The 26,056-nt window shown below is 37.9% G+C and overlaps 1 protein-coding gene across 1 annotated transcript; it reads left to right on the top strand.

The window, feature by feature from the left end:
• Positions 1-14,908: 14,908 nt before the first annotated feature.
• Positions 14,909-22,291, top strand: LOC110918502 (cold-responsive protein kinase 1). Its single transcript, XM_022162803.2, has 8 exons — positions 14,909-15,388; positions 17,125-17,531; positions 17,869-17,988; positions 18,069-18,187; positions 20,883-21,093; positions 21,179-21,410; positions 21,490-21,643; positions 21,877-22,291. Exons 1-8 carry the CDS (start codon positions 15,003-15,005, stop codon positions 22,129-22,131), a joined length of 1,884 nt encoding a protein of 627 aa, XP_022018495.1. The 5' UTR covers positions 14,909-15,002; the 3' UTR covers positions 22,132-22,291.
• The last annotated feature ends 3,765 nt before the right edge of the window (positions 22,292-26,056 follow it).

Below are 26,056 nucleotides of genomic sequence, written 5' to 3'. Positions count from 1 at the left end.
GAAAAGAAACAAGCATTAATAACGATTCAAGATGACGAAGGGTTCAATTGGAACAAATATCTTCCAAAAGAAAAGTTTGCATTGGTTGCTGAAGAGAAAACGAAACCTGTTCAAGAGAAAACTTATAGAGAAAGACGTATTGCAGATATCAAGTTGGATGAAATCCAAGCAGCTTACGGAAATCTGGTTGTAGATTCGAATAAGGTGGTTTACAAAGATCTACCAGAATTAATTCCTCTTTCTAGAGAATATTACTCGAAGAGAGATGCGGATAAAGATTACGTCTCAAATCTAGAGAAGAAAATCAGAGAAGTGATGCTTGCAAGTATGAGGACATAGATGAAGAAAGACTTAAGGAAAGTGTTGAAAAGATGGTGGATGAGTTGAAGAAGACAGTAGGAGAAGATGGTGATGAAAGTGAACAAAAGGTTGAAAAGTTGGAGAAGATCGAAGAAAAAGCTGGTGAGAAAATTCAGGAAAAGACTGATGAAAAGTTGAAGAAGCCAGCAGAGGAAACTGTTGCTGAAATACAGTAGATGATTGAAGAAGATCAGAAGAAGACGGCAGAAAAAGCCACGGTGACAAATCACACTGAGGTAATAACTCAAACTGAATCTTCTGAATCGTCAAACTTTGATAATAAAACTGATGAGTTGTGTAGGAAATGCATGGAAGCATGTAGTGCTTGTACTGAAAAGGATGAAAAATTTGAATCTAGAGATGCTGAATTTACTAAAATTGAAAGAGTTTTCAAAGATAAATGTAAAGAAATGTTTGGAAATGAAAATGTTTTGAAAGAAAATGATGAAAAGCTGACACAAAATGTAAGGTTCTTGAAAAAGAAAATGAGATTTTGAAACAAAAGTGTTCAGCAATGACAGAAAAATGTTTACAAAAAGAAAATGCGGTTCAAGAAATGAAAAAGGAATATGATTCAATAAAAATTGCATATCAAGTTACAAAAGAATCATATGAAGCTGTGAAAAGCCAAATGAAACTTGTTCAATCTAGACTTTCACAATGTTCTGAAACATCACAAATGCTTAAAAACAAGTATGAAATAAAACAACAAGTTGTTAATCAGTATATTGATGAAGTGTCGCAACCCCCGTCCCCTAATTACCCGGGAATGGGCGGTCGTGACCAGTTTCGGTGGTATTCATGTTTATCATTTTGGCAGCGAAAATTACATCAGGGCCGTAGTTAGGAAATATTTTACAGAGTAAAATACCACATTTTAATAATATTAAACACATGGGAATAATCCCAAGGTTTAAGTACAAACATTTTCATAGGGATAAACCCTATTTTATTTAATAAAACATCTGTTTATTTTAGGTAACTTTATAGCCACTTTTCTAAGCCTTCAGTGCTGTCCAGCTGGCTTCTATTTGGCTTTCACATTTTGTTACCTGAAACGCGTTTAAAAACATTTTGTCAGTGGGAAATACTGGTGAGTAAATCTCAGTTTAATCAAGTTAAGTAAAACCATTGTACAGTACTGAGAGCGGTCGCGCAATTACATTTGTTTCCATCTACTTTAATTACCACCCACGGTACTATCAACCCGACTTGTGGTCATGTTACTCCTCGCAAGTTAGTAACAAATTTTGTATACAAAACCCCAACATACCGACGATAATTGTAGAATACAAATACTCAATCACTGTTTAATTTAATTTAATTAAGTGAGGTTTTGTAAAAACAATTAACAAAAAGGATATTACTCACATTGCTGTCTTAGGTTTTCCTCTAGGTTTTCCTGGTGATTATCTATAATTTACACAAATGCACATGTGTTAGTATAATAACCCAATATTTACATTAGTAATACCCTCCCCGAGACGGCATTCCAACGACTACGTCGGGCAGAACCACAGCAGCCGTTACGGAACCCTGGATTAATCGGGCAGCATATCTAATACGTAACCGGGGTTATGATACTTACAACGAGGCAGAACTTCATTATTTAGGGGGTATTATGCCCGAGTATAGCTTATACTATGTGAGAATTCGAGAGAAAGAAAAGAAACTGAGCGATTTGGGACTGAAGCCGAAGGCCTCCATTAATTGGGCTGATTCTGGACTTCGTTGCGCCGCGTAGCTATTTTCCAGGGCCTTCGTGGCCCGCGAGGCCAGCTAGGGTAGGCCCTAGCTCTGCTGATTCGGCCACTAGGCGTGACACGAGGCTGCCACGTGGCGGCCTGGGGGCTCGCCCTGACCACGAGCTGTCGCGGGCCGCGTAGGAACACAAGGGAGTCTTCGCGCCCCGCGACGACCCCTTGATTTTTGTTTTTATTTTTATTTTATTAAATTAAAGGTATTTAGGGCTATTATACATATACGGGGTCTATTTTAAGACATATTGGGATATTTTAAATATATTAGGGGTGTCGAAAATTATTTTAGGGTTGTTATATCCTCCCCACCTTGTTTTAGAGCTCGTCCCCGAGATCTACTGGAATAGGTGTGGATATTTCATTTGCATTTCTGATTTAAGCTCCCAAGTGTATTCTGGTCCTCTCTTGGAGTCCCATTTTACTTTGACCAGAACTAATCTCTTGTGCTTGAGGTTCTTAACTTTCCTGTCTTCAATCTGTAAAGGTCTTTCTACAAATTTAAGTTGCTCATTAACCTCTATATCCTTAAGAGGTACCATCAGCGATTCACCAGCTAAGCATTTCTTGAGATTAGATACATGAAATACATCATGTATTCTTGCCATTTCGTCTGGCAGTTGTAGCTGATAGGCTACCGGTCCTACTTTTCTAATAATCTTAAAAGGTCCAACATACTTGGGGCTTAGCTTTCCCCTTTTGATGAATCTTACCACTCCTTTCCAAGGAGAGACCTTCAATGACACGTTGTCTCATACCTGAAATTCTAATGGCTTGCGTCTGTTATCTGCATAGCTCTTTTGTTGATTACGTGCTGCTTTCAGTCGTTCCTTGACTTGAATGATTTTGTCGGTCGTTTCTTGTACTATCTCAGGTCCGGATAGTTTCTTTTCTCCAATTTCTGCCAAACAGACTGGGGTTCGGCACTTTCGTCCATAAAGTGCTTCAAATGGTGCATCATTGATACTTGTGTAATAACTTTTATTATAAGAAAATTCAATTAATGGTAAGTGATCGTCCCAACTACCTCCGAAATCAATTACACAAGCTCTAAGCATATCCTCCATTGTCTGAATTGTCCTTTCGCTTTGTCCGTCCATTTGAGGATGATAAGTTGTGCATAGATTCAACTTGGTTCCCATGGCTTTTTGGAAACTTGTCCAAAAATGAGAGGTAAAACGGCTATCCCTATCAGAAACAATTGATAAAGAAATTCCATGTAATGAAACTATTTCATTTACATACAACTTAGCTAACTGTTCCATACTGAAAGTTTCCTTCATTGGTAGGAAATGAGCTGACTTAGTTAGCCTGTCTATAATCACCCTGATTGTATCATTACCTTTTCTTGTTTTGGGTAATTTGGTAACAAAATCCATTGTTATTAATTCCCATTTCCATACGAGCATCTCTAACTGTTGTAACAATCCTGAGGGTTTCTGATGTTCAGCTTTGACTTGTGAACATGTTAAACATTTAGAAACGTAAGCTGCTATATCCTTTTTCATTCCTATCCACCAAAAATTCTTTCTTAAATCCTGATACATCTTATCACTTACAGGATACATCGTATACTTAGACTTATGGGCTTCTTCTAGTATATGGTGATGTAGGTTTCCTAATTTGGGTACCCACATTTTTTTCTTATGGAATCTCCAAATTCCATCTGTTCCTTGTTCTAATTCCTTAATCATTCCCTTTAATTTTTCAGTATCATCCTTGATTACTGATTCTTGTGTTTTTCTAATCTGTTCATTTAAATCTATCTGCAGATTTAATTTAAGAGAACATACTCTTTTTGGCTTTTCATGATACTTTCGACTTAACGCATCAGCCACTACATTTGCCTTTCCTGCACGATACTGGATATTACAATCATAATCACTAAGTATTTCCATCCAGCGTCTTTGTCTTATATTCAGTTCCTTTTGCCCAAAAATATACCTTAAACTCTAATGGTCGATGAAAATGGTAAACTTACTACCGTAAAGGTAATGTCTCCAAATCTTAAGGGCAAAAAATATAGCTCCTAATTCCAAATCATGTGTTGAATAATTCTCTTCATGATTCTTAAGTTGTTTATACGCATAAGCTATAACCTTTTGACGTTGCATCAATACACATCCATAACCTAACTTAGAAGCGTCACAATAGACTACAAAGTCTTCAATTCCTTCTAGTAACGCTAGTATGGGTGCATTGGTTAGTCTTTGCTTAAGAATTCTAAAGGTTTCTTCTTGTTTTGGTCCCCATTCAAACTTAACAAATTTACAGGTTAGCTTAGTTAAAGGAATGGCTATTCTAGAAAAATCTCGAATAAACCTCCTATAATAACCGACCAATCCTAAGAAACTTCTAACCTCGGTTGGCGACTCAAGGGTTTTCCATTTGGTAATTGCCTCGATCTTGGTGGGATCCACATGAATTCCTTCATGATTGACTAAATGTCCAGGATATTGTACCTGTTCTAACCAAAACTCGCACTTTAAAAACTTTGCATAAAGCTTTTCATTCCTTAATGAACTTAGAAGTGCGTGCAAATGCTTTGCATGTTCCTCTTTACTCTTAGAGTAAATGAGAATATCATCTATAAAGACAATTATCAATTTATCCAAATATGGCTTACATATTCGGTTCATCATGTTCATAAATGCGGCTGGGGCATTGGTTAAACCAAATGGCATGACAATAAAGTCATAGTGGACGTACCTTGTTCTAAATGCGGTCCTAGGAATGTCCTCTTCCTGTACCTTTAGTTGATGATATCCTGACCGTAAATCGATTTTAGAGAAAAATCGAGCTCCTTGCAATTGATCGAACAGATCATCGATTCTTGGTAATGGATACCGATTTTTAATCGTGACCTTGTTCAATTCGCGGTAGTCAATGCACATACGCATAGATCCGTCTTTCTTCTTAACGAATAAAATCGGTGCTCCCCATGGCGATGAACTTCGCTGTATGAATCCTTTCGCCAACAATTCGTCTAATTGTTTCTTCAGTTCCTGCATTTCTGCGGGTGCCAAACGGTAAGGTGCTTTGGCAATTGGTGCTGTCCCTGGTAGCAGGTGAATTCTGAATTCAACTTCCCTGTCTAGCAGTAGTCCTGGTAATTCTTCTGGAAATACATCTGAAAACTGAGATACTACTGGAATATCTTTTAGTTCTTTTCCTTTAGTGTTAGTGATTATGGAAATCAAATACACTAATGATCCTTTTCTTATATAACTTGTTGTTCTCATCATAGAGATGAATTTCGTGGATCTAGATGGCTTATCTCCTTTATTTGTGATCTTTTAACCCTTTGGTGAATTTACTTGAATTGACTTTTGATCACATAAAATACTGGCTTTATTGGCTATTAACCAATCTATTCCTAATACAACATCAAATCCTGCCAGATTCATTGGATAAAGGTTTGCAATAAATTTTTGATTTAAAAATTCTATTCTTGCTCCCTACAAGATTTCAGAAATCCTAACGGTTTCCCCATTTGCTGTCTCTACTAGAGATTCTTGTGGGAGTTTGGTTAATGTTTGATTGAAAAGTTTGCAAAATGAAGTATTAATAAAGCTTTGTTTCGCACCAGAGTCAAATAATACTTTAGCAAAAACATCATTAACTAAAAACGTACCGGCTATCACGTCCGGGATCATCTTAGCTTCTTCTGCGGTCAGAACAAATGATCTACCATTTTTTGTAGTCTTATTGCCCATGGCTGGAACTAGTTTTGGACAGTTCGGCTTGATGTGACCTTTTTCTCCACAGTTGAAGCACATCCCATTATTAGGTTTCCTCCTACAATCTTCTTCCTTGTGCCCTGGTATCTTGCAGAAATTGCAATAAGTGGAGCATATTCCCGAATGCTTCTTCTTGCAGGCCTTGCAGTATGGTGCAGAGGTAGAACCTACATTTCTCCCACGGTTGGAATTTCCATAACGAAATTCTTGGGTAAGTCTTTGAGCTAGGTTCTTTCTCTGGTCTTCTTCTCGAGTACGCACTAATTCATCTGTCAAGGTGTTTGCTAGTTCTACAGCTTCTTCTATAGTTTGAGGTCTAGCTGCCATGACTACATGCCTAATCTCACTGATTAATCCCCAGATATAACGGGAGATTAATACTGGTTCAGGTGATGCAAGGGTTGACACTATTCTAGCATATTCAAATAATAATGTAGTGTACCCCTTACTATCTACTCCAGTTATTCTAAGATTTAAGAACTTATTTGCTATCTGTTCTTTTTCATTGAGAGGGCAGAATTTCCTTTCCACCATGTTCTTAAATTCCTCTCATTCCATTTTGTAAACCCTATCACTTCCCCTAGATTGGAGGATAGTGTTCCACCATTCTAAGGCTGAGTTCTTAAATAGATTAGAAGCAAACATTATCTTATCCTCTTCCGCACACTTGCTTATTTTTAAGACAGCCTCAGTCTTTTCTATCCAGCGTAGAACTGCAACGGCCCCTTCATTTCCCGAGAATTCCATTGGTTTACAAGACCAGAATTCTTTATAACAACAACCATAAGATATGGTTCTTCTCCTTTTGGGAATGGGCACATGAAGTATGGGTCCATTTTTTACTCTGTGTTCAGGTTCAGTTGGTCGCTTACTGCCATTGTTACTTTTATTATCGGCTTCCCTAACTGTTTTGATAATATATGGCATTGCATCTATTATCCCTTGTGCCACTATGTGTTGAATGGCACTGTTATCCACTTGATTTCCATTGTTATCGTTGTTCAGATTATCATTATTTGGGTTATTGTCGTTCTAGTTATTACCGTTCTGGTTTTCCTGGTTCACTTCATTGTCCATCTGAATTTTAAACATTTGCCAATTATTAATATCACAAGATAATATGTAATACAACCAATCACACAACACGTATACTGATCAAAAACGTTGAACATTGCGACTTACTCTTTCTTATATAGTAGGCATCCATATATTTTACAATACAACTAAAATTAAAATTACAATACTAGTAGGCATCCGTAGTTATTATCTAGATTTTTTTTTCAAACATACACACATATTATATATTATTATTGTTGTTATTATTATTATTATTATTATTACCTCCACCATCACTGGTATGGGTTCATCCAGAACTCCATATTACGCTCGTCGTACTTCCAGATGAGTTGTTCTCCAACCTGCCTCATCGTCTCGCTACTTTCTAAGATCTCCTCTCGGAAGGTTCGGAGTTCTTGCACATTTTCTGCACTCATTGGGGGTGCAGGTGCTGGGACTGGGTTTGGGAAGTGGGGCATGGGTTCCTGGTACGGGTATGGATTTTCTAAAATTTCCCTAATGTATTCATCATTATCATAGTAGGGATCTAGAGGGTCCAAACCTAGGTAGGCTGCTAGATTCGGCATGGGTTCGTCTTCTGGTATTGGGTAGCGTTGCTGGTAATCCCTATGTTCATCTAACCACGAGTTGTAGTCTGGGTCTAAGGGATTGGGTTCTGGTATCTTAGGTATCTCTTCTGGGTTAAAATCATGCATTTGGATTTGGTTTTCTGGATTATTTTCAATTTCCATTAGCTAGGTAGGGAAAAGTGGTAATGGTTGGGGTGCTATGAGTTGCTCCAGGTTAGGGTCGGCAGCTGTGGTTGCTAGGATATGGAAGTTTGCTAGACTCCTATTGAGCATATCCTGTGTGTGGGCATCTGTATCTCTTTTGGCGGCTACTAGGGCTCACTGCTGTTGTAACTTTTTCATTTTTTTCCTACGTTCATGCGCTCCTCTACTGAACCATCCTCACTTTTGAGGAGGGAATGGCTCTTCAGACTGAGCCTTAAACACGAATATCCCATCTTCATTGTCAGCTGAATACCCTGAGAGGGCAGGCTGTGAAGAGGTGCCTTCGCCCCTAGGTGAGCTGGACAACTGACGGTAGGCGTCGGAAGGTCCTTAGTCGCTCATACTGTAAACTAACAAATAGTCAAATAACACACAACAATAAAATACAATTATGCACGTAGTTCCGTAGAAAATTTCCTAACATATTGAATAATATCTTGGTGTCAGCAGAACACTTATATGGCTGAATCAGTGGCTTAGCTCTGATACCACCTTCTGTCGCAACCCCCGTCCCTAATTACCCAGGAACGGGCGGCCGAGGCAAGTTTCGGTGGTATTCGTGTTTATCATTTTGGCAGCGGAAATTACATCAGGACCGTAGTTAGGAAATATTTTATTAGTGTAAAATACCACATTTTCATAATATTAAACACGTGGGAATAATCCCAAGTTTTAAGTACACACATTTTCATAGGGATAAACCTTTTTTTATCTAATAAAACATCTCTTTATTTTAGGTAACTTTATAGCCACTTTTCAAAGCCTTCAGTGCTGTCCAGCTGGCTTATATTTAGCTTTCACATTTTGTTACCTGAAACACGTTTAAAAACATTTTGTCAGTGGGAAATACTGGTGAGTAAATCTCAGTTAAATCAAGTTAAGTAAAACCATTGTACAGTATTGAGGGTGGTCGCGCAATTACATTTGTTTCCATCTACTTTAATTACCACCCACGGTACTGTCAACCCGACTTGTGGTCATGTTACTACTCACAAGGTAGTAACAAATTTTGTGTACAAAACCCCAACATACCGACGATAATTGTAGAATACAAATACTCAATCACTGTTTAATGTAATTTAATTAAGTGAGGTTTTATAAAAACAATTAACAAAAAGGAGATTACTCACATTGCTGTCTTAGGTTTTCCTTTTGGGTTTCCTGGTGATTATCTATAATTTACACAATGCACACGTGTTAGTATAATAACCCAATATTTACATTAGTAATACCCTCCCCGAGACGGCATTCCAACGACTACGTCGGGCAGAACCACGACAGCCGTTACGGAACCCTAGATCAATCGAGTAGCGTATCTAATACGTAACCGGGGTTATGATACTTACAACGAGTCAGAACTTCGTTATTTAGGGGGTATTATGCCCGAGTATAGCTTATACTATGTGAGAATTCGAGAGAAAGAAAAGAAACTGAGCGATTTGGGACTGAAGCCGAAGGCCTCCATTTATAGGGCTGATTCTGGACTTCGTCGCGCCCCGCATAGCTATTCTCCAGGGCCTTCGCGGCCCGCGAGGCCAACTAGGGTAGGCCCTAGCTGTGCTGATTCGGCCACTAGGCGTGACACGAGGCCGCCACGTGGCGGCCTGGCGGCTCGCCCTGACCACGAGCTGTCGCGGCCCGTGTAGGAACACATGGGAGTCTTCGCGCCCCGCGACGACCCCTTGATTTTTGTTTTTATTTTTATTTTATTAAATTAAAGGTATTTAGGGCTATTATACGTATACAGGGTGTATTTTAGCACATATTGGGATATTTTAAATATATTAGGGGTGTTGAAAATTATTTTAGCGTTGTTATATGAAGTGGCTGAGCTGAAATGTAAAATGGCTGAATTAGAACAAGATAATAACAAATTACATAGTTATCACGCTTCATCATATGTTCTTGAACGTATTTTCAACATAAAACTGGATGATAATGATTCTGAGAAAAACAAGAAAGGAATTGGTTCAGAATATCATCAGGTTCCACCACCATTTGAGTAAAAGTTCACATTCTATGATAACGAGAAGGTGGAAAAAGCTTTCAACATGGTTGATCAATTGCCAGAAAATATTGACATAACCTATTCCAAATCTGATGATACTGGTGATTCAGAGGTGGTAGGTAAGGTTGTTGAAAGTGTTTTGAAAGAGGATTCTATCAAACAGGTAAGTCTGAATCACAGGATGAAAATGAGTAAAGTTTTCATGAAAGTTATCTTAAGAATTCAAAATCTGAGAAAAATGTGAATGATGATTCAATAGGATTGGCATATGACATGATTGGATCAAACAAATTATTCTCAGATATTGAAGTTTCGATTCAAAACGTGATTCTGGATAAAATCGACAGAGTTTTCAAAAACTGGTAGAAATTGAAAAATCTGAAATTTCAAAATTTGGTGGAAAGAGAAAGAAAACTTTTTATAACAAACCTGGTTACAAAAAGAAAAACATGAAGGCTGGGTTGGGTTATAAAAAGAAACAAAATCAAAGAAAACGAGCAGAAAAGACAAACTTTCAGAAGACGAACTTTATTCACGGAACAAGTTCTGAGGAAGAGAAAGAACTCAAATTTAGTCGACAGACTAATGAAGAGTTCTATGCTCGAAAGAAACAACAACAGGCCAAAGATGTTTCAAAGAAAACATGCTTTAAATGTCAACAAGTGGGTCATGTTAGTCGTAAATGTCCACAAAATCTGGAGCCTGTTGATGTTGAGAAAAAGAAAGTTGATGAAGTAAAACATAAGTCATCCAGGGTTGAATCACAACAAACTTGGAAACCAAAAACACACAAATTTGAGACTAAAAAAATTTGGAAATCAACGGCTGATTTGACAAAACCAAACCAGTTTTGGAAACCAAAAGTTGATTTATTAAAACGAAACATTCAAACTGATTCAAGATTTTATCAAAGAAGTGTTTCGAAAGGACAAATTTGGATGGTCAAGAAACAAAAGATTTTTGTGAGTGACAAAAGGAAAATGATTCAACCAAAAAGGTTGAAAATAAGAACGAAAAATTATTTGTTAAAAATGAAAAAGCTTTTCTGAAGTTGAACAATTCGTATTGTGTCACAATACCCAAGGTCAAACAGGCCTGGGTTGCATTATTCAAATGATTGAAAAACTTTAAAAATAGAAAAACATGAAAAATGAAAAAAAATGTTGATTGAATATGCCGAAACCCTCACGGCTGAAAAAACATGACTAAATTCACAAGTGGTTGAAAATGGTTTTAACATTGTTAAAAATCAATGTGTTGTAAATCATGGGGGTGCTTTTTACTAAACAGAGCATGTGAAGCAGAAAATGGATGGCGAGATAAAGCTATCTACATCGGTTGTTGTCAAATTTTCTTAAAATGTTTTGGATTTTAGGGGGAGCAGTAAGAATTTTGAAAATATAAAAACATTTGAAAATGTGAAAAGGTCAAAAACATGAAAAAAAAAATTCAAAAATGAGTTTTTGTGTAAAAAGAGGAAATGATAGTACATCACTAAGACAGTCGCACTATGCTAAAGAAATGGAAAGTCAAATGTGATAAACGGTCTTACTGATGATATGCTAGTAGGTTTTTACACATTCAGTAAATTGATTTTGAGATATAAACCTAAATATCAATAGCTTACTTATCTCATTGGGAACATCTCTCAGATATATGGACTTAGTACTCCGAAATTTCGTTTGAGAGATTGCCTAATTCCGAGATATTAGGTCTTTATACGTATTGATATATGGGGTATTATACTTGGTCTTCTGATTTTGCGCCAGCAATGGCCTAGATCTCGTATAATGCTTTTGCGCTTAAAGCTTTCCCTCTGCATAAAAATTGAAAAATATTGAAAGATATAAATTAAGTGCAGTTGTAACGAAGATTCCTAAGTGGAACACACCTTTAAGTCGAGCCTTCATCTCTTTGACTGAACGGTAGCTCATACCTGAGCTCTCAAGGCCTCGCACTAACCCAAAGTACATATATCAATATAGTATATTCACCTATAAGACTGAATCTAAGGAATCTTGATACGGGAGTATATTCTGAGGTGGGACACGCAAATAAGTTAATTTCTTATAACACTAAATCTCGTATCTCGAATCAGTTGAAGTTTGTGTGAAAATTTAAGTGGATCAGTATACTATACTGACAATCTAAGTGAATCGTTTAGAGCGTAAAGTCTAAAAAGGTCAACGGTGCTAGTGATTTGTCATAAACTGATATGATCCTCTAACACGAACTCAAACAAAAATCTGTTTGTAAATATTTGTTTACTGCATTTTATTTTAGAAAAATCACAAAAAGATTTTGGGTGTGTTTTAGCATAAACTTTGAAAAAACACAAAAAGATTTTGCTTCTACTTTATTTTCGACAACCGATGTCTGAAATCTGAATTTCAAAGTCTAAGTTTGCAGAACATGTCTCTGAAAATAAACAAGTTCATTAATTTGAAACTTGAGGTTTTTATTGAAAAATCAAAAACAATTTGTGAAATCTCCAAGGTCATTAATTTGGACTTGGATGATAATCTGTGAGGTTTTTGGTAGTTGGATACTTTCATTGTCAAATATATAGTTATTTGATAGGGGTAGAGATCCAATATAAAATCCTGGAGTTTTAAAACTGTCAAAAGGTTTTCATAGAGCCAGGTTTCGATACTGAGATATAATAAGCTTAGTTGTAAAATTTTTGAAAGACAGATTACGATCCTGATAGCTGAGGCTAAGGGGAGTCTGAAGAAAAACTAAAAGCAAGAGGGGGCTTGCAGAAATAGAACCAGGTAACTATCTTGAAAAGCCGGAAGCTTAAAGAAAGGGGGAGCCTAGAGATAGAGTCTGACAAAATGTGGAGCTGAAGCAGGACGCAGATTCAAGAGAAGTTTGTTAGAGCAATGGGGAGTCTGTGGTGTTGAAAATGTCAAAGCTTCTAGAGGACTCAGAGAGAAGATAGAAAGCTACGAGATTGACTATAGCAATATCCAATGGGGAGTCTGTGAGTGCAGTATGTTTATCGCTTCCGTCAATCATGAATCGTAGCCGGAAAATGTTCAAGACTAGGTTTAGAAGTGTTTTTATTTAAACATAATGTCCATTTGTAGTTTGGAGTCCATCCTCACGAAATGGAGTCCATCCTCACGAATGGACATGCTAGTTGGAGAGGATGGAGGTCACTCTATAAATAGGAGACATGTCTTAACATTTGAGAACTTTTTGCCATTTGAGAGAGAACTCAAGGCTGATTGATTCAAGGTGCTTGTAATTGTTACATAATCAATAGAATCAACATTTAATTACGTTCTTGTATCTGATCCACTATCGTACACGGATTCCGCATGTGATACGAGATATTCGTAGTGATCGGTGTTACGAATTCGATCCAAATGCACCAAACGACCGTTGGAATCACCGAATATATGGCTTTATTCCATTTATTTGACCCGTTAATGCACCAGTGAACTTGCACTAAATCCTTGGCGGAAAATACAAAAAGTGAAGTACCTTTACACCACGAAATCATAATGTCCCAAATCTTTTGAGTGAATGGACAGGAAACGAAGAGATGGCCCACTGTCCTGTCAACGTCGTCTTATAAACAACATCTGATCGTTTGGAGCTGCACGTTTTGCCTAGCCAATTCGGATTTTCTAGCACGAGATATGCTTCTACAGAGTTTTGGGCTTTTCTGGGTGTATCGTTCACTTTTCGTTTGCTAAGGGGGGCACCATTTTGTCTTGTCTTGAGAAGATCACTACTTTTTCATGACTTGACGATCAATCACAACACGTTTCATGTAGGCATGACTCGTGTCTTAAGCTGTAACTTGACTTTTTTTCTTCTTGATTTTTCTTCGCTTTTCCCTTTTTTGTCATTTTGCGGCCCGATTACACTAAAAATCAAAAGTACGCAAATTCAGAACTAAGTTACTAATATTTTCAAGAAAAAAATCTTAAAATGGGTATCAAATGATGTGAAAAATATGACAATTATGTGCATATCAGTGGTCTTGGGTTCAGTGCCAAGCAAGAAGTAGATTGTTATTTATTTGGTGTAATTTAGAAGTAGCCAAGTAGGTAATCATTGTCTTTAAATAATAGTATTTAAGTAATTACATTTAAAGTGAATTTGAATATTAAAAACTTGTGTAAAGCAACCCTAGTTTATGGTAAACCTTAATATGATAATTATGTTGATGTTAGGCCCTTTGCTATGGAGCCACACCCCTATCATGTGGCATGGAGCTTGGCGTGGAAGTGGCGGGTTACACCACAGGTAGGGGCGGGAAAGGGGGTGAGGTTGGGTGTGGGTGTGGCGTGGAGAGACTCACGACGTGGAGGAAGGTTGTGGTAGTGATCTCATGCATGTCAATCAATCAGCTTTTTTATTTACTTTTTTAGGATTTAATATTATTTTAATAGGGTGTGAAAGAAGGTAAAGAAAAATGAGGAGGTTATGTCTCATTAAGATAACATATTTTTTTGTGATGTGCCAATGATATGGAGTGGAAGAGACGTGAGACCTAGAGGGTCTTAGCATTTAAGTGTTATTGAATTCATATTCATTGGGAGGAGCCTCTGTTCATTTGAAGGAGTCATCTGTAAACTTGTATCACGTATGTGATCTTGTTTTGACTAAATTAGCCAAGATCTTAGTATCACGTATGTGATCTTGTGTTGACTTGATTAGCCAAGATCTTATATGATATTTTCCTAAATAAAAAACATTTCAAGAAATCAAACGTGAGTTGACCACCAAATATCCTCCGTTTTTTATTTATTTAATAGTTATCTCGTTTCGTTCTTTATACAATTTAAAATATCTATTTTGTGACGATGACGTTTTATATTTGAATGCGCAGCCATGTGAGAATGGCTGTTGGGACATGGTGGGCCTCTGCTCCATACTGCCATGCGCCCATGCAAGGTTACATATGGTTAACCTAACTCTAGTCAAATATATTTATTACAACATTATATGAAATCAATGCACGGCAAACAAATTGCACGATTATTAGTCAACAGCTGTAATGAGGCTTGGTGGGCTTCTATGTATGTAGATTAGTTGACAATGTTTGTTATTATAAATTATAAATATAATGATTGTGAAAAATGCACGATTATTAGTCAACGGCTGTAATGTTTGTTATTATAAATTATAAATGATTGTGAAAGAAGCAAAGTTGTATACCAATACCATTACATATTCTCAAGTTTAAATGACCACTTTTTTAACAGGAGTTTCCATATCTTTTGCGCTCTGCAAAATTGGTACTTTCAACTAAAACAAAGGAGGAGCCATGACTCGGTGGTGGTCGTTAAGGTGGCGGATGGCGGTGGTTGCCACCGTGTTCATTGTGTTTCTCACGAATCCGGTGAGATCACAGCCCCAAACAAACGTACTAACGCAATCTTGCAGCCAAGTTAACGTCATAAACTTCCAAATTTTTATTAGCAATCTTAATGATACATATCGAGATATCCGTAGACAATTATCCAACAATAACACCTACTTTGCTACCTCAAATGTGGCAAGTAATTCGGAGCCGGTTTACGTAATGGCTCAGTGCAGGAAGTATATGTCGACAAGCGACTGCGTCCGTTGTTTTGATTTCGCAGCTAGTTCGATACGTAGCTGCTCCACGTTCAACGGTGCCCGATTAGTACTTGACGGCTGTTTTCTTAGGTGAGCACTCGTCCATTTTTTTTGTGACTCCATACGCTTTATTTTATTGCATTCTAAGACTTTTCATGTCAGGTTAGTTGTCCTTGCTTAGCTTCCCATTGAAAAATGCGTTCAACAATTCAATTCTGCTTTCAAACAAAAAATTATTGTTTGCAAAATTTTACTTGTGGTAAGCGGATTAGGCGGGATTTAAGAGAATTGCACCTCTTTGAAAACATAGTCTCGAATAGGGTTTTGTGAAGACGTAAGATTAAGGTTATGGACGTTTAGCTAGAGGGAAGGCACGTATGTGTCTTAGCTTTTTCTTGGTGCTTAAATTTTCATATGTATGTATTAGATGTGTAGGGGTGTAAACGAGCCGGGCTGAGCTGGAGCCCGACTAGGCTTGAGCTCGGCTCGTCATGTTATGAAGCTCGAGCTCGGCTCGGTTCAAGCCTACTTATTTGAGCTCGAGCTTGGCTCGCGAGTAAAACTCAAAACTCGACCTCAGCTCGAGCTATTTTGAGAACAACCTCAAACGAGTTAAAAGTTCGGCTTGAACTCGCTTCAATATAACTTAAATGAGCCAAAGCTTGGCCGGGCTCGCCAATTGTATCATCATCATTAGTATATTTTATATAAAAAAAAAACTAAAACTTTGTTTGGGCTCATGGGCTTTGTATATTAGGCTCGAGCTTGGGCTCGATGACTAAATGAGCTCTATTTCAGCTTGAGCTCGGGCTCAGGCTCGTTAAGGCTCGGCTCGTTCGAGATATTAACGAGCCGATCACGAGTAGCTCTCGAGCTTCTGGTTTGTTTACACCCCTAGTTATGTGTGTGTATATGTTGTTTTATGATCTTTTATATATGTTTTTATATTATTGTCACTCTTTATGTGAAGCTACTTTGGTTATGGGTAGCTTTCTATTTCTATTCTTTTTAGAACTGTTTGTTTGTTTATTTGTTTTGAAGTCGGAGGTCTCTATAGAAGTAGTATTTCTATCCTCGTGTATAGAGGTAAGATTTGTCTACATCTCACCTCTTTAGACCTTACCAATAACTTTGCTATTTATAAGGCCATCCGTAGTGGGGGTTATATGGCGCCTTATTCGGCTGTAGCGCCCCATGGCGCCCCGGAACTACGCCCCACCTGGCGTTATGGGGGGTGTTATCTGGTCAGCCGTGATATCTATACGGGAAGAAGGTGGGAGTTATCGTTTTTGTTTCTCTCACATACATATATACATACATATATATATCTATAATTTCTCTCTCACATATATATACATACATGTTATATAATTCTCCCTTTCCACTACACACTAAAGTTATATAACCCCCTTCTCTTACACATTTTGTCACTTGTCACATAACCCCCGTTAACATAACCCCCCTTATGGGGCTTGACCACTACACATGGACTAAGTTAACACGTTAAAATTCGTGTGCAAATGTCATTTTTATAATACGACTTTTGAATATCAACACTTTAGTTGCTATATAATTTACATTGTTTTTGGAAAGGGTAAGACTAAACGTAACCCTCTATATGCTTTACGAGCCTCGCTATGACAAAAAGTAGAGAAATGATGTTACTGATTTAGTAGTGGTGGATTACATTAAGTCAAAACTATAGGAAGTGTTTACATTTAGCACAACCCTTTGATAATCACACTCTTGAATTCTCTGCAGCAAGCTAACCAATATCATATCCACTAAACTGTGTATGAGAGTAATAGCTATTCTGTTTTATGAAGGTACGAGAGTAGTCCTTTCAATGATCAAACAACATTGCCAGGAGAAAATAAAGTCTTATGCGATAATAGTACTTCATCAGGGCAAAGCGTTTTCGAAACGACTATGGATGGATTATTGTCTAATCTTTCTATCGCAACACCAAATATAAATGGGTTCTACGCTGCAGCCACAACGCCAGTCGTTGGTACCAATACAACTACTGCTTATGCAATAGCTCAGTGTGTGGAGACAGTAACACCCGACAGTTGCAAAAGTTGCTTGCAGGCGGCATATGCCAACATAAGGAGTTGTACCACTGATGCTAGTAACGGAAGGGCTGTTAATTTAGGGTGTTTTATGAGGTACTCCAACACTGCATTTTTCAGAAACAACCAAACATTTGACATTGCACCATTTCTACGAGTTGGTGAGACCTCTTGCATCCCTAAGCTAATTTTCTTTTAGAATTTTTAAATTTTGAAGGGGACATGATGGCAATATTAGATTTTATTTTTTATTTTTTCAACTAGACTTATTTTTTATGTTTTTTCTATTTATTTGTATTTACCTTTTGTTTATTATTGAAGACAGGAGAATCTATGTCATTTTTATGCAAAAACAATTGTTTTTCCTCAGGAATATATCTTCCATAACTTATTAGACCTATTTGTTAATTTCTATGGCACACCAAAATGGCAAATATGTTCCCACTAACACTCTTTTGGAGGAAACAAAAAACTCATCAAAACTAATATATTTCACAGGAAGTTCAAGCAATAAGGTAGTCATTATTAAAGGTGTGGTTGGAGGTGTAGGTGGTGTGATCATCTTGCTAATAGTTATACTTTGGTGGTATGGCCGATCCAAAAGAACAACACCGGGAGGTACACATTATCATTTGCTAGTCACATGAGTTAAAGTAATCAGTCAAATAGATTAACTGATTTCGTTTCCAACTTACCAGGCGGGGCAACTGAAGTGAAAGACTCAAAGGATTACAGCTATATTGATCTTAAGAAAGCGACAAACGATTTTGGTGACGAAAATAAGCTTGGAGAAGGAGGGTTTGGAGAAGTGTACAAGGTACTCATCACTTCAATTCACCTTTCTTGTAATTTTCTATAGAGTAAATTACAAAAATCGTCCTTTATGTTTACACTATATTGCAATGTTGGTTAAAGGCCCCAAAATACACACTAGCTACACACTTGCAAATATGAAATATACCTAAATGTGCAGCAAATAAAGAAAGGAAGAAAAGCTTTCTGTATTAACTATTAATGGGGTACATAACAAAGAAAATAAACAAAACAACTATTTATAACTAAACAAATGTACGTAACTCTCCTATTTACTCGGTCAAGCCACCTTCACATTATCACATGTTTACTTCCTTGAAATCAGATCACATCCCATATTATTCTAGCTCAATATTAGACCACTTCAGTAACATGTGACTAATATAAAACCCAGCTGACCTATTTAATTATTCGACCCGTAATCCGTTAAACCGCGACCCGATAACGTGCCGACCCGTGACCCGTAAACTGAACGGATTAACCCAACATTCACCCCCTTAATCGGTTTGTTTACACCCGTCATCGCAGCACCGAATCACCTCGGTTTCGAACCACTATGACATCTAACGGACACCCAATCTTCATCTCGATCACGTCCAATGTCTCCCGATTCAGCCCGAATTAAAAACCACCACACCTGTAACATGTAACATGGCATCCCGTTGGAACCGTTCACTAACATCACGACTTATCACGGATCAACGACCTCTCCCCAGTCACATCCAAAGCCACCCGATTGAACTCCAACGCCATAATGTCACCACCGTGTTCTTCCTTTTGTTTTCAACAACCTTTTTCCGATCACCCTTGTTCAAGAGGCTCCCCACCGACAAAGAAAACAAGCCACGCCACCTGCTTCTTCCGTTTTCTCACCTTGCCAAACGAGACGAATCCAAAGCCCCTTTTTTTACGGATCCATTCTGCCCGCTTTTAACGCACTACGACGGTCTCCTCTTATCACGAACCAAGCCGATCAAGGCAACCGTTCTCACCGTCTACTGTTATCACCGGTTGTATACCAGTCGCGCAAACCCGCAACTAACAACCGAACAGCCCTGAATCATCTTTCTTTCATCACTGCCAACAGCTACGAACACCGATGTTCATCACGGTCACCCCCGTCATCTTAACCGGTTCTTACCCGAAACAACGGCTAACCCGAACACCATAACGTCTTCGTCTTCATCTGTTTATCAGTCCCGAAACAACACCTTCTTTTACAACTGCCCTCCACCGACCCGGCACACCCGCTGGCGGCGGAGGCTTCCACCAATCTTCAAACCCGCTTCCTACGAGCCCTAGGCTCTGATACCAAATGTTGGTTACAGGCCCCAAAATACACACTAGCTACACACTTGCAAATATGAAATATACGTAAATGTGCAGCAAATAAAGAAAGGAAGAAAAGCTTTCTGTATGAACTATTAATGGGGTACATAACAAAGAAAATAAACAACTATTTATAACTAAACAAATGTACGTAACTCTCCTATTTACTCGGTCAAGCCACCTTCACATTATCACATGTTTACTTCCTTGAAATCAGATCATATCCCATATTATTCTCGCTCAATATTAGACCACTTCAGTAACATGTGACTAATATAAAACCCAGCTGACCCATTTAATCATTCGACCCATAATCTGTTAAACCGCGACCCGATAACGTGCCGACCCGTGACCCGTAAACTGAACCGATTAACCCAACAAGCAAAGTGTGTCCTTTATCTTTAAAAATTACAAAAAACGTACTCGATGTTTGCAAACCTTGCAAGTTATGTCCTTTAGCCCTAACTCACTTATTATTTATGGTTAAATCTGACATAGTGGACCCCACATAAGGGTATTTTGGTCATTTTACTTTAACTAATAAAATAAACAATTATAAAAAATAATAAATAAAATAATTTTGTTTATATATTATTATACATATGCAAACACACACATACATTCTCTCTATATCTCTACACTCTTTCTCACTCTAACCACCCATCGCCACAACCACCTGACCATCACCCACCTGCCGCTGCCACCATCACCTCCCACCACCATCCACCACCCACGTCTCCCACCGTCGACCCTCTAAATTCATCGACCGATGCAAAGCCCTAATCACATTCCCAGATCCAACAATCCCACTCTTCTCCACCCCACAATCCAAACTCATTTTCGACAAAATCGTTTGGTTCGACTGGCGCGCACGCCCGGGCCACCGATGCTGATCCAACGGCTTCGTATTCTCTGCATGATCCCCTACACTACTATCCAGCTTACTTCTCATGGGGGTCCCTAATCTTTTCCTTTCAGGGGTCATTTTTCTCACATTTGGGGATACTGGTGTTGGTTTACTTTTACTAGGTAATCAAAAGGCCTCACCTTGAAAAGAAACTAACAAACTTCTTGTAGATGTCACCAACAGCTTTGTAGCAGCAGACACCTCACCACCACCACCTGCATTGTTATGTTTTATACTAAGATCCGGTCTGCCGCTAGATTGCCTACGGTTTGCAATATAGTATAAAAAATGTGATCTCTTAGAAAATAACAATGATAATAGTAATTTGCTGATGTACATATAAAAATTGCTTCCTATTTGTACAACAACTCAAAGTATACTGTTCTTTCAAAACTCAGGAATTTAACTGCTTCGAAAGTTGAATGACTTGTATAACTACTAGTGTTTGTAATGGTTGTAATAGGCAATTTTGGATGACAACAAAGTTGTGGCTGTGAAGAAGCTTAAAGTTGGACACACTGGAGCAAAAACAGGATTTGAAAATGAAATCTTACTTATAAGTCAAATTCGTCATCGAAATCTTCTCGGTCTCCTTGGGTGGTGCAGTGAAGGATCCAATCTACTTCTTGTCCTTGAATATATGCCAAATGGAAGCCTTGAAAGATTTCTATGGGGTACGTTTCTTTAACAGTTTGATTTGGATTCATACGAAAATCTTTATATCCCAATATATGCAATATGTGATTATATTCATTATAGGTGAAAGAAAGGGAACACTTAACTGGAGAAAAAGATATGACATTATCTTAGGGATAGCTAGGGGTCTCGCACATCTACACAAAGAATTCCATGTTAAAATTGTGCATAGAGATATAAAATCTAGCAACATTCTCCTTGACGATGATTTTCACCCAAAGATAGCAGATTTTGGATTGGCAAGGTTTCAGCCTGAAGATCAAAGTCAAGTTATCACCAAGTTTGTTGGGACACTGTAAGTACGATTTACAAGACATGTTCCTAAAATTCCTTATATTGCATCTAATTAATCAAATTCTTGTATTACATACTAGGGGTTACACAGCGCCAGAATATGTACGATACGGTGCTTTATCAGATAAGGTTGACACTTTCAGTTTTGGTATTGTGATCCTTGAAATCATTAGCGGTCGAAGGTGTACTAACGAGAACTTTGATGGACCATCAACCGATCATCTCCTTGAACATGTAAGCTACAAATTACACGTTTTCCCTTTTTCTATTCCACTAACATAAATTAAGAAATAGTAACAAGAAGAAAAGAATAATAGGCATCTCACTAGATGGTTCTAATATTATATTGTGGTGGTATGATTGTGGGTATAAGGGTTTTCATAAATCTAGGTAAGTTGATTTAATTAATTCCCAATTTTTAGAGAATTATTTTGATCTCTTAAATGTTTTGCCACAACTTGTGATAGGCATGGAAGCTCTATGAAAACCAAAAAATTGTGATGCTAGTTGATGAGACAATGAACGTCAATCCAGATGAAGAAAAACATGTGATGAAGATAATTGAGATTGCTTTATTGTGTACCCAGTCACCAGCTTCAAAAAGACCAACCATGTCTGAAGTTGTTTTAATGCTTTCTAATGATCCATCGTACGAGGAAAGACAACTTACCAGACCTACTCTCCCTGATCAAAATCGGAGGATTCATATAGGATCTTCATAGAATTTTAATGGCATTGTTTAGCAAAAGTCAAAGCAATTAGTGGTGACTGACTAATTACATGTGATGGAGAACGAGAAAAGAACATATTTTATATGTGTGTTTCGTTTGGGTTTAGAATTACATGCAAATACTAACTGAACGGTTAGTTTTTAATTGAAAATAGTATCTACGACCCGTGCTTTGCAACGGAAACATTAAGCCGAATAAAAAGTAAACGTAAATATGATAAATCACCCACACATGTTACGGCGTATTAACTTAGGAATTAGGATTGCATGCTAGATTAGTTCTTGGTTGTTTCTCATCATTGAGACCGAGAGGTGAAAGGTTGTGGGTTTATTTGGCATCTTTGGGTTAGATTTAAAGGTTACATGAGAGTGAATCACTTTCTCATTCACCCCTTAATCCTTGTTTTACCGATCACTTGCCATTAGGATTAGATTCCTCCCTTTTACCATTAGAAAGATTGTTATCAATGAGGAGACTGAGAGGAGAACAAGACATAGGCTTTGTTAGTTTGGTGAAATCGAGAGGTGAACCTTTCTTTATCCTAGTGTGCCTATTATGACTATTAGGGGTACTTTTGTCATTTTTGTTGGTCCCAGTTTGGACTTAAAAACTTCTTTTCACGTAATATGGCAAGTGATTTCAACAAATATGAAAATAGTGTGCGGAAATAGAAATCAGACTTTCAAGAAACAAGATCTATAGAATTTTCAAGTTTATATCACTTTGAAACAAAATGGTTTATAAGGTGATTGTAAGATTATTATCTATTACAAATGAATACTTGTGTAATTCTGAGGTGAAAGGACAATGGAGTTTTTGTTGTATGTATTGAATGCTTGGCTTAACTCAATGTCCTTTGCTTGATGAGTCTTCTATTTATAGAGAGCTCGGATACATGAATAAACATTTGTTTATTCATGTATATGTCCTGCAAAAAGTAGCTTCCTAACATATTCATTGAATCCAATAATCAAGTTGCCTTTGTCATCATGATATCCAATAATGTCAAATTGTTTCGGTTATTTGTGGCAAGGTAGAACTCATTTCAGACAAGTAGTGATTTATCAGAATTTCTGATAACCACTTCATCAGAAATTCTGGTGAACAAATCATCAGAAAGTCTGATGATTTTGCCATAAACTGATTATATTTCATCATTAGAATGGCCTTTTCTGATAATCTTCTTTAGTTCTTTGATCAGCTTCTGATTCTTTGAAGTAGATGTTGTTCTTTTCAGTTTCTGTAGGTCCGTGTTTCGGGACCGAAACCGTGATTTTCATGATTATGTTCATAGACGGAAGAGATTAGAGATGATAAACAAACAACCTTGTATTAATCCGGTAGTAAAACATTACAAATCGGCCCGATTACAAGATAACCGAACTAATACCAAAGGAGTACACATCCGGGGAGAGACCAAGTGGTGATCTCTCCCGGTGAGGTCTCAAACCTCCTCTAACTCTCTTGGTTTTGCAAATGACAAAGTGTTGGTATTTATACCCAACACAGGTTGTATGGTCGAAGGATCAAACTGACCGATCGATAGATCATCTGTCGATCATCCAGCTATCGAAAGATACACATATACCTCGAAGGATGACATATCCTTCGAGGTCCATCTTCATTGTAGGTCCGTGTTTCGGGACCGAAACCGTGATTTTCATGATTATGTTCATAGACGGAAGAGATTAGAGATGATAAACAAACAACCTTGTATTAATCCGGTAGTAAAACATTACAAATCGGCCCGATTACAAGATAACCGAACTAATACCAAAGGAGTACACATCCGGGGAGAGACCAAGTGGTGATCTCTCCCGGTGAGGTCTCAAACCTCCTCTAACTCTCTTGGTTTTGCAAATGACAAAGTGTTGGTATTTATACCCAACACAGGTTGTATGGTCGAAGGATCAAACTGACCGATCGATAGATCATCTGTCGATCATCCAGCTATCGAAAGATACACACATACCTCGAAGGATGACATATCCTTCGAGGTCCATCTTCATCTATCGATGGATATCTTTCGAGCTCATCGAAGGATATACACAATCCTTCGATGCCTTATCCTTCGACGCAAAACATTATACAACCATAATTTGTCTAGCAAACCCACACGGTCAAACATATAACCCTCTCGTTTGACCACTTCAAACGAGCGGGTCAATACACATTCGTTTGACCGTTTCACTAACTATTACAAATTCAGCATAAAATAATAACTAATCTATTCGACAAGCATCGGACACAAAATCTGCATCAACAAATTCCCCCTTGTCCGTTGCTGTCGAATGCTGAAAATGCAACTGCAATCGATCTTCAGTCAAGTATTCATCTTCTCTGTGTTAACAAATTCCCCCTTGACCGATGATCCAGGTAAGTAGTATCTTGATGCTCCTTGTATAATATTTCCCCCTCAAAGTACGCGTATCCGTGTTGGGTGTTGTGCAATTTCCTCAAAAGGCTCAATTGACCGATCTTCTGCTGATCATCCAATACTCCAACCGGCATTTGATAAGGGTTCCATTCTTAAAAAAACTGCATCAAGTCTTGATCTTCAAGCATAATACATTGATAGAGATTTCTGGTGAACTGTCTTCTGTAAACCGTCTTTGTGGAATCGACCAAGTAATGCACTTTAATCTTCAGCATCAACACTCAGGAAAGTCAGCTAGACCAAGTGTATCCCTTGCAAGCTCAACCAAACAGCACGCTTAGTTGAACTACATCCAGATCTCATTGTCTCTCCTTTGTGAAGTTGACCACGTAATGCACTACGGATCTTCAGCATCAGTACTCAGGAAGTCAGCTTGACCAAGTACATCGTTTGCAAACTCAACGAATTGAGTTACCCCCAGATCCCTGTAAAATCCCAAAGAAACATCAAACCCAAATCCGAATCCTGCAGGTCTTCAGCCTTGAACTATCAGCTTTCATAAAGATTCCCCAGGTCTTCAGTAAACAGCGCTTTGAAACAGCTGTCGACTTTAGATACCTGTATGTTTCCGTGCAAAACCCTTCACGCTGGCTGGAGAATTAATTAAAATCCTCAAATATGTGTCTGTGCAAAACATTCCACGCCGAACCGTTTGTATCACCAGAAAATCACACACTCTACCACCTGTGATTGCGTTTAGAAATTTACCGAAGAAATTCAACATATGAAAATTTTTATCCCCCCATTTCTTTGGTAAAATCTCTAAACCTTAACAGATTCTTTCCACTTCAAAGAAACTGTCGTCAATTTCACATAACAAATTCTCTCCACTGAGTAGAATTTATCTTCAAATGTTCACCAATTCCCTCCACTGAGCGGAACTGTCATCAATCTTCATTGAATGTTCTCGGTTGTTTGAAAAATCACGAAAATGACTTTCTTCTTTGCATATTCTAGTTGAATAAGAACGTCCCCTGGTACCCCGTAGGATCCGACTTGTATCCCCCCAAAGAATTTGTGAACTCGTTAGGACCGGTATTGACATTCTAGGTTCATTCATTCGTTACCAAATGCGAGAATATGACAATAAACAAAAAGATTTCTTCGTTGCATATTCTAGTTGATAAAGAAATTTCGCCTAGTACCCCGTAGGATCCGACTTGTATCCCTCCAAAGACTTTGCGAACTCGTTAGGACCGGTATTGACATTCCAGGTTCATACGTTCGTTTTCAAATGCGAGAATATGACAATAAACAAAATGCTTTCGAACATTTACGAATAACCGATAACAATCATAAATATTGACGTGCGGAAGTGAACATACCATGTTGTTTTTGGCCCATAGTAGTCACGTCACCATTTTTGACATTTTCATCGGTAACCGTGACTACCCCACATTTTTCAAAAATCAAGTTTTCATCATCTCTTGTTTTCATCATGCCGCATCATCCCGAAACCATACAAATTTGGCGTTGAAG

This window comes from Helianthus annuus, chromosome 7 (assembly GCF_002127325.2).
Source record: "Helianthus annuus cultivar XRQ/B chromosome 7, HanXRQr2.0-SUNRISE, whole genome shotgun sequence".
Lineage (NCBI taxonomy): Eukaryota > Viridiplantae > Streptophyta > Magnoliopsida > Asterales > Asteraceae > Helianthus > Helianthus annuus.
This window is presented reverse-complemented; position numbering and strand designations above follow the sequence as displayed.

What these genes read in the sequence shown, in the direction of transcription:
- LOC110918502 (XM_022162803.2), top strand. Translation starts at nt 15,003, where the DNA reads ATGACTCGGTGGTGGTCGTTAAGGTGGCGGATGGCGGTGGTTGCCACC. An exon ending in GGTTTGGAGAAGTGTACAAG is followed by an intron (nt 18,188 to 20,882) that starts GTACTCATCACT and finishes TGGTTGTAATAG; the next exon opens with GCAATTTTGGATGACAACAA. An exon ending in ACCAAGTTTGTTGGGACACT is followed by an intron (nt 21,411 to 21,489) that starts GTAAGTACGATT and finishes ATTACATACTAG; the next exon opens with GGGTTACACAGCGCCAGAAT.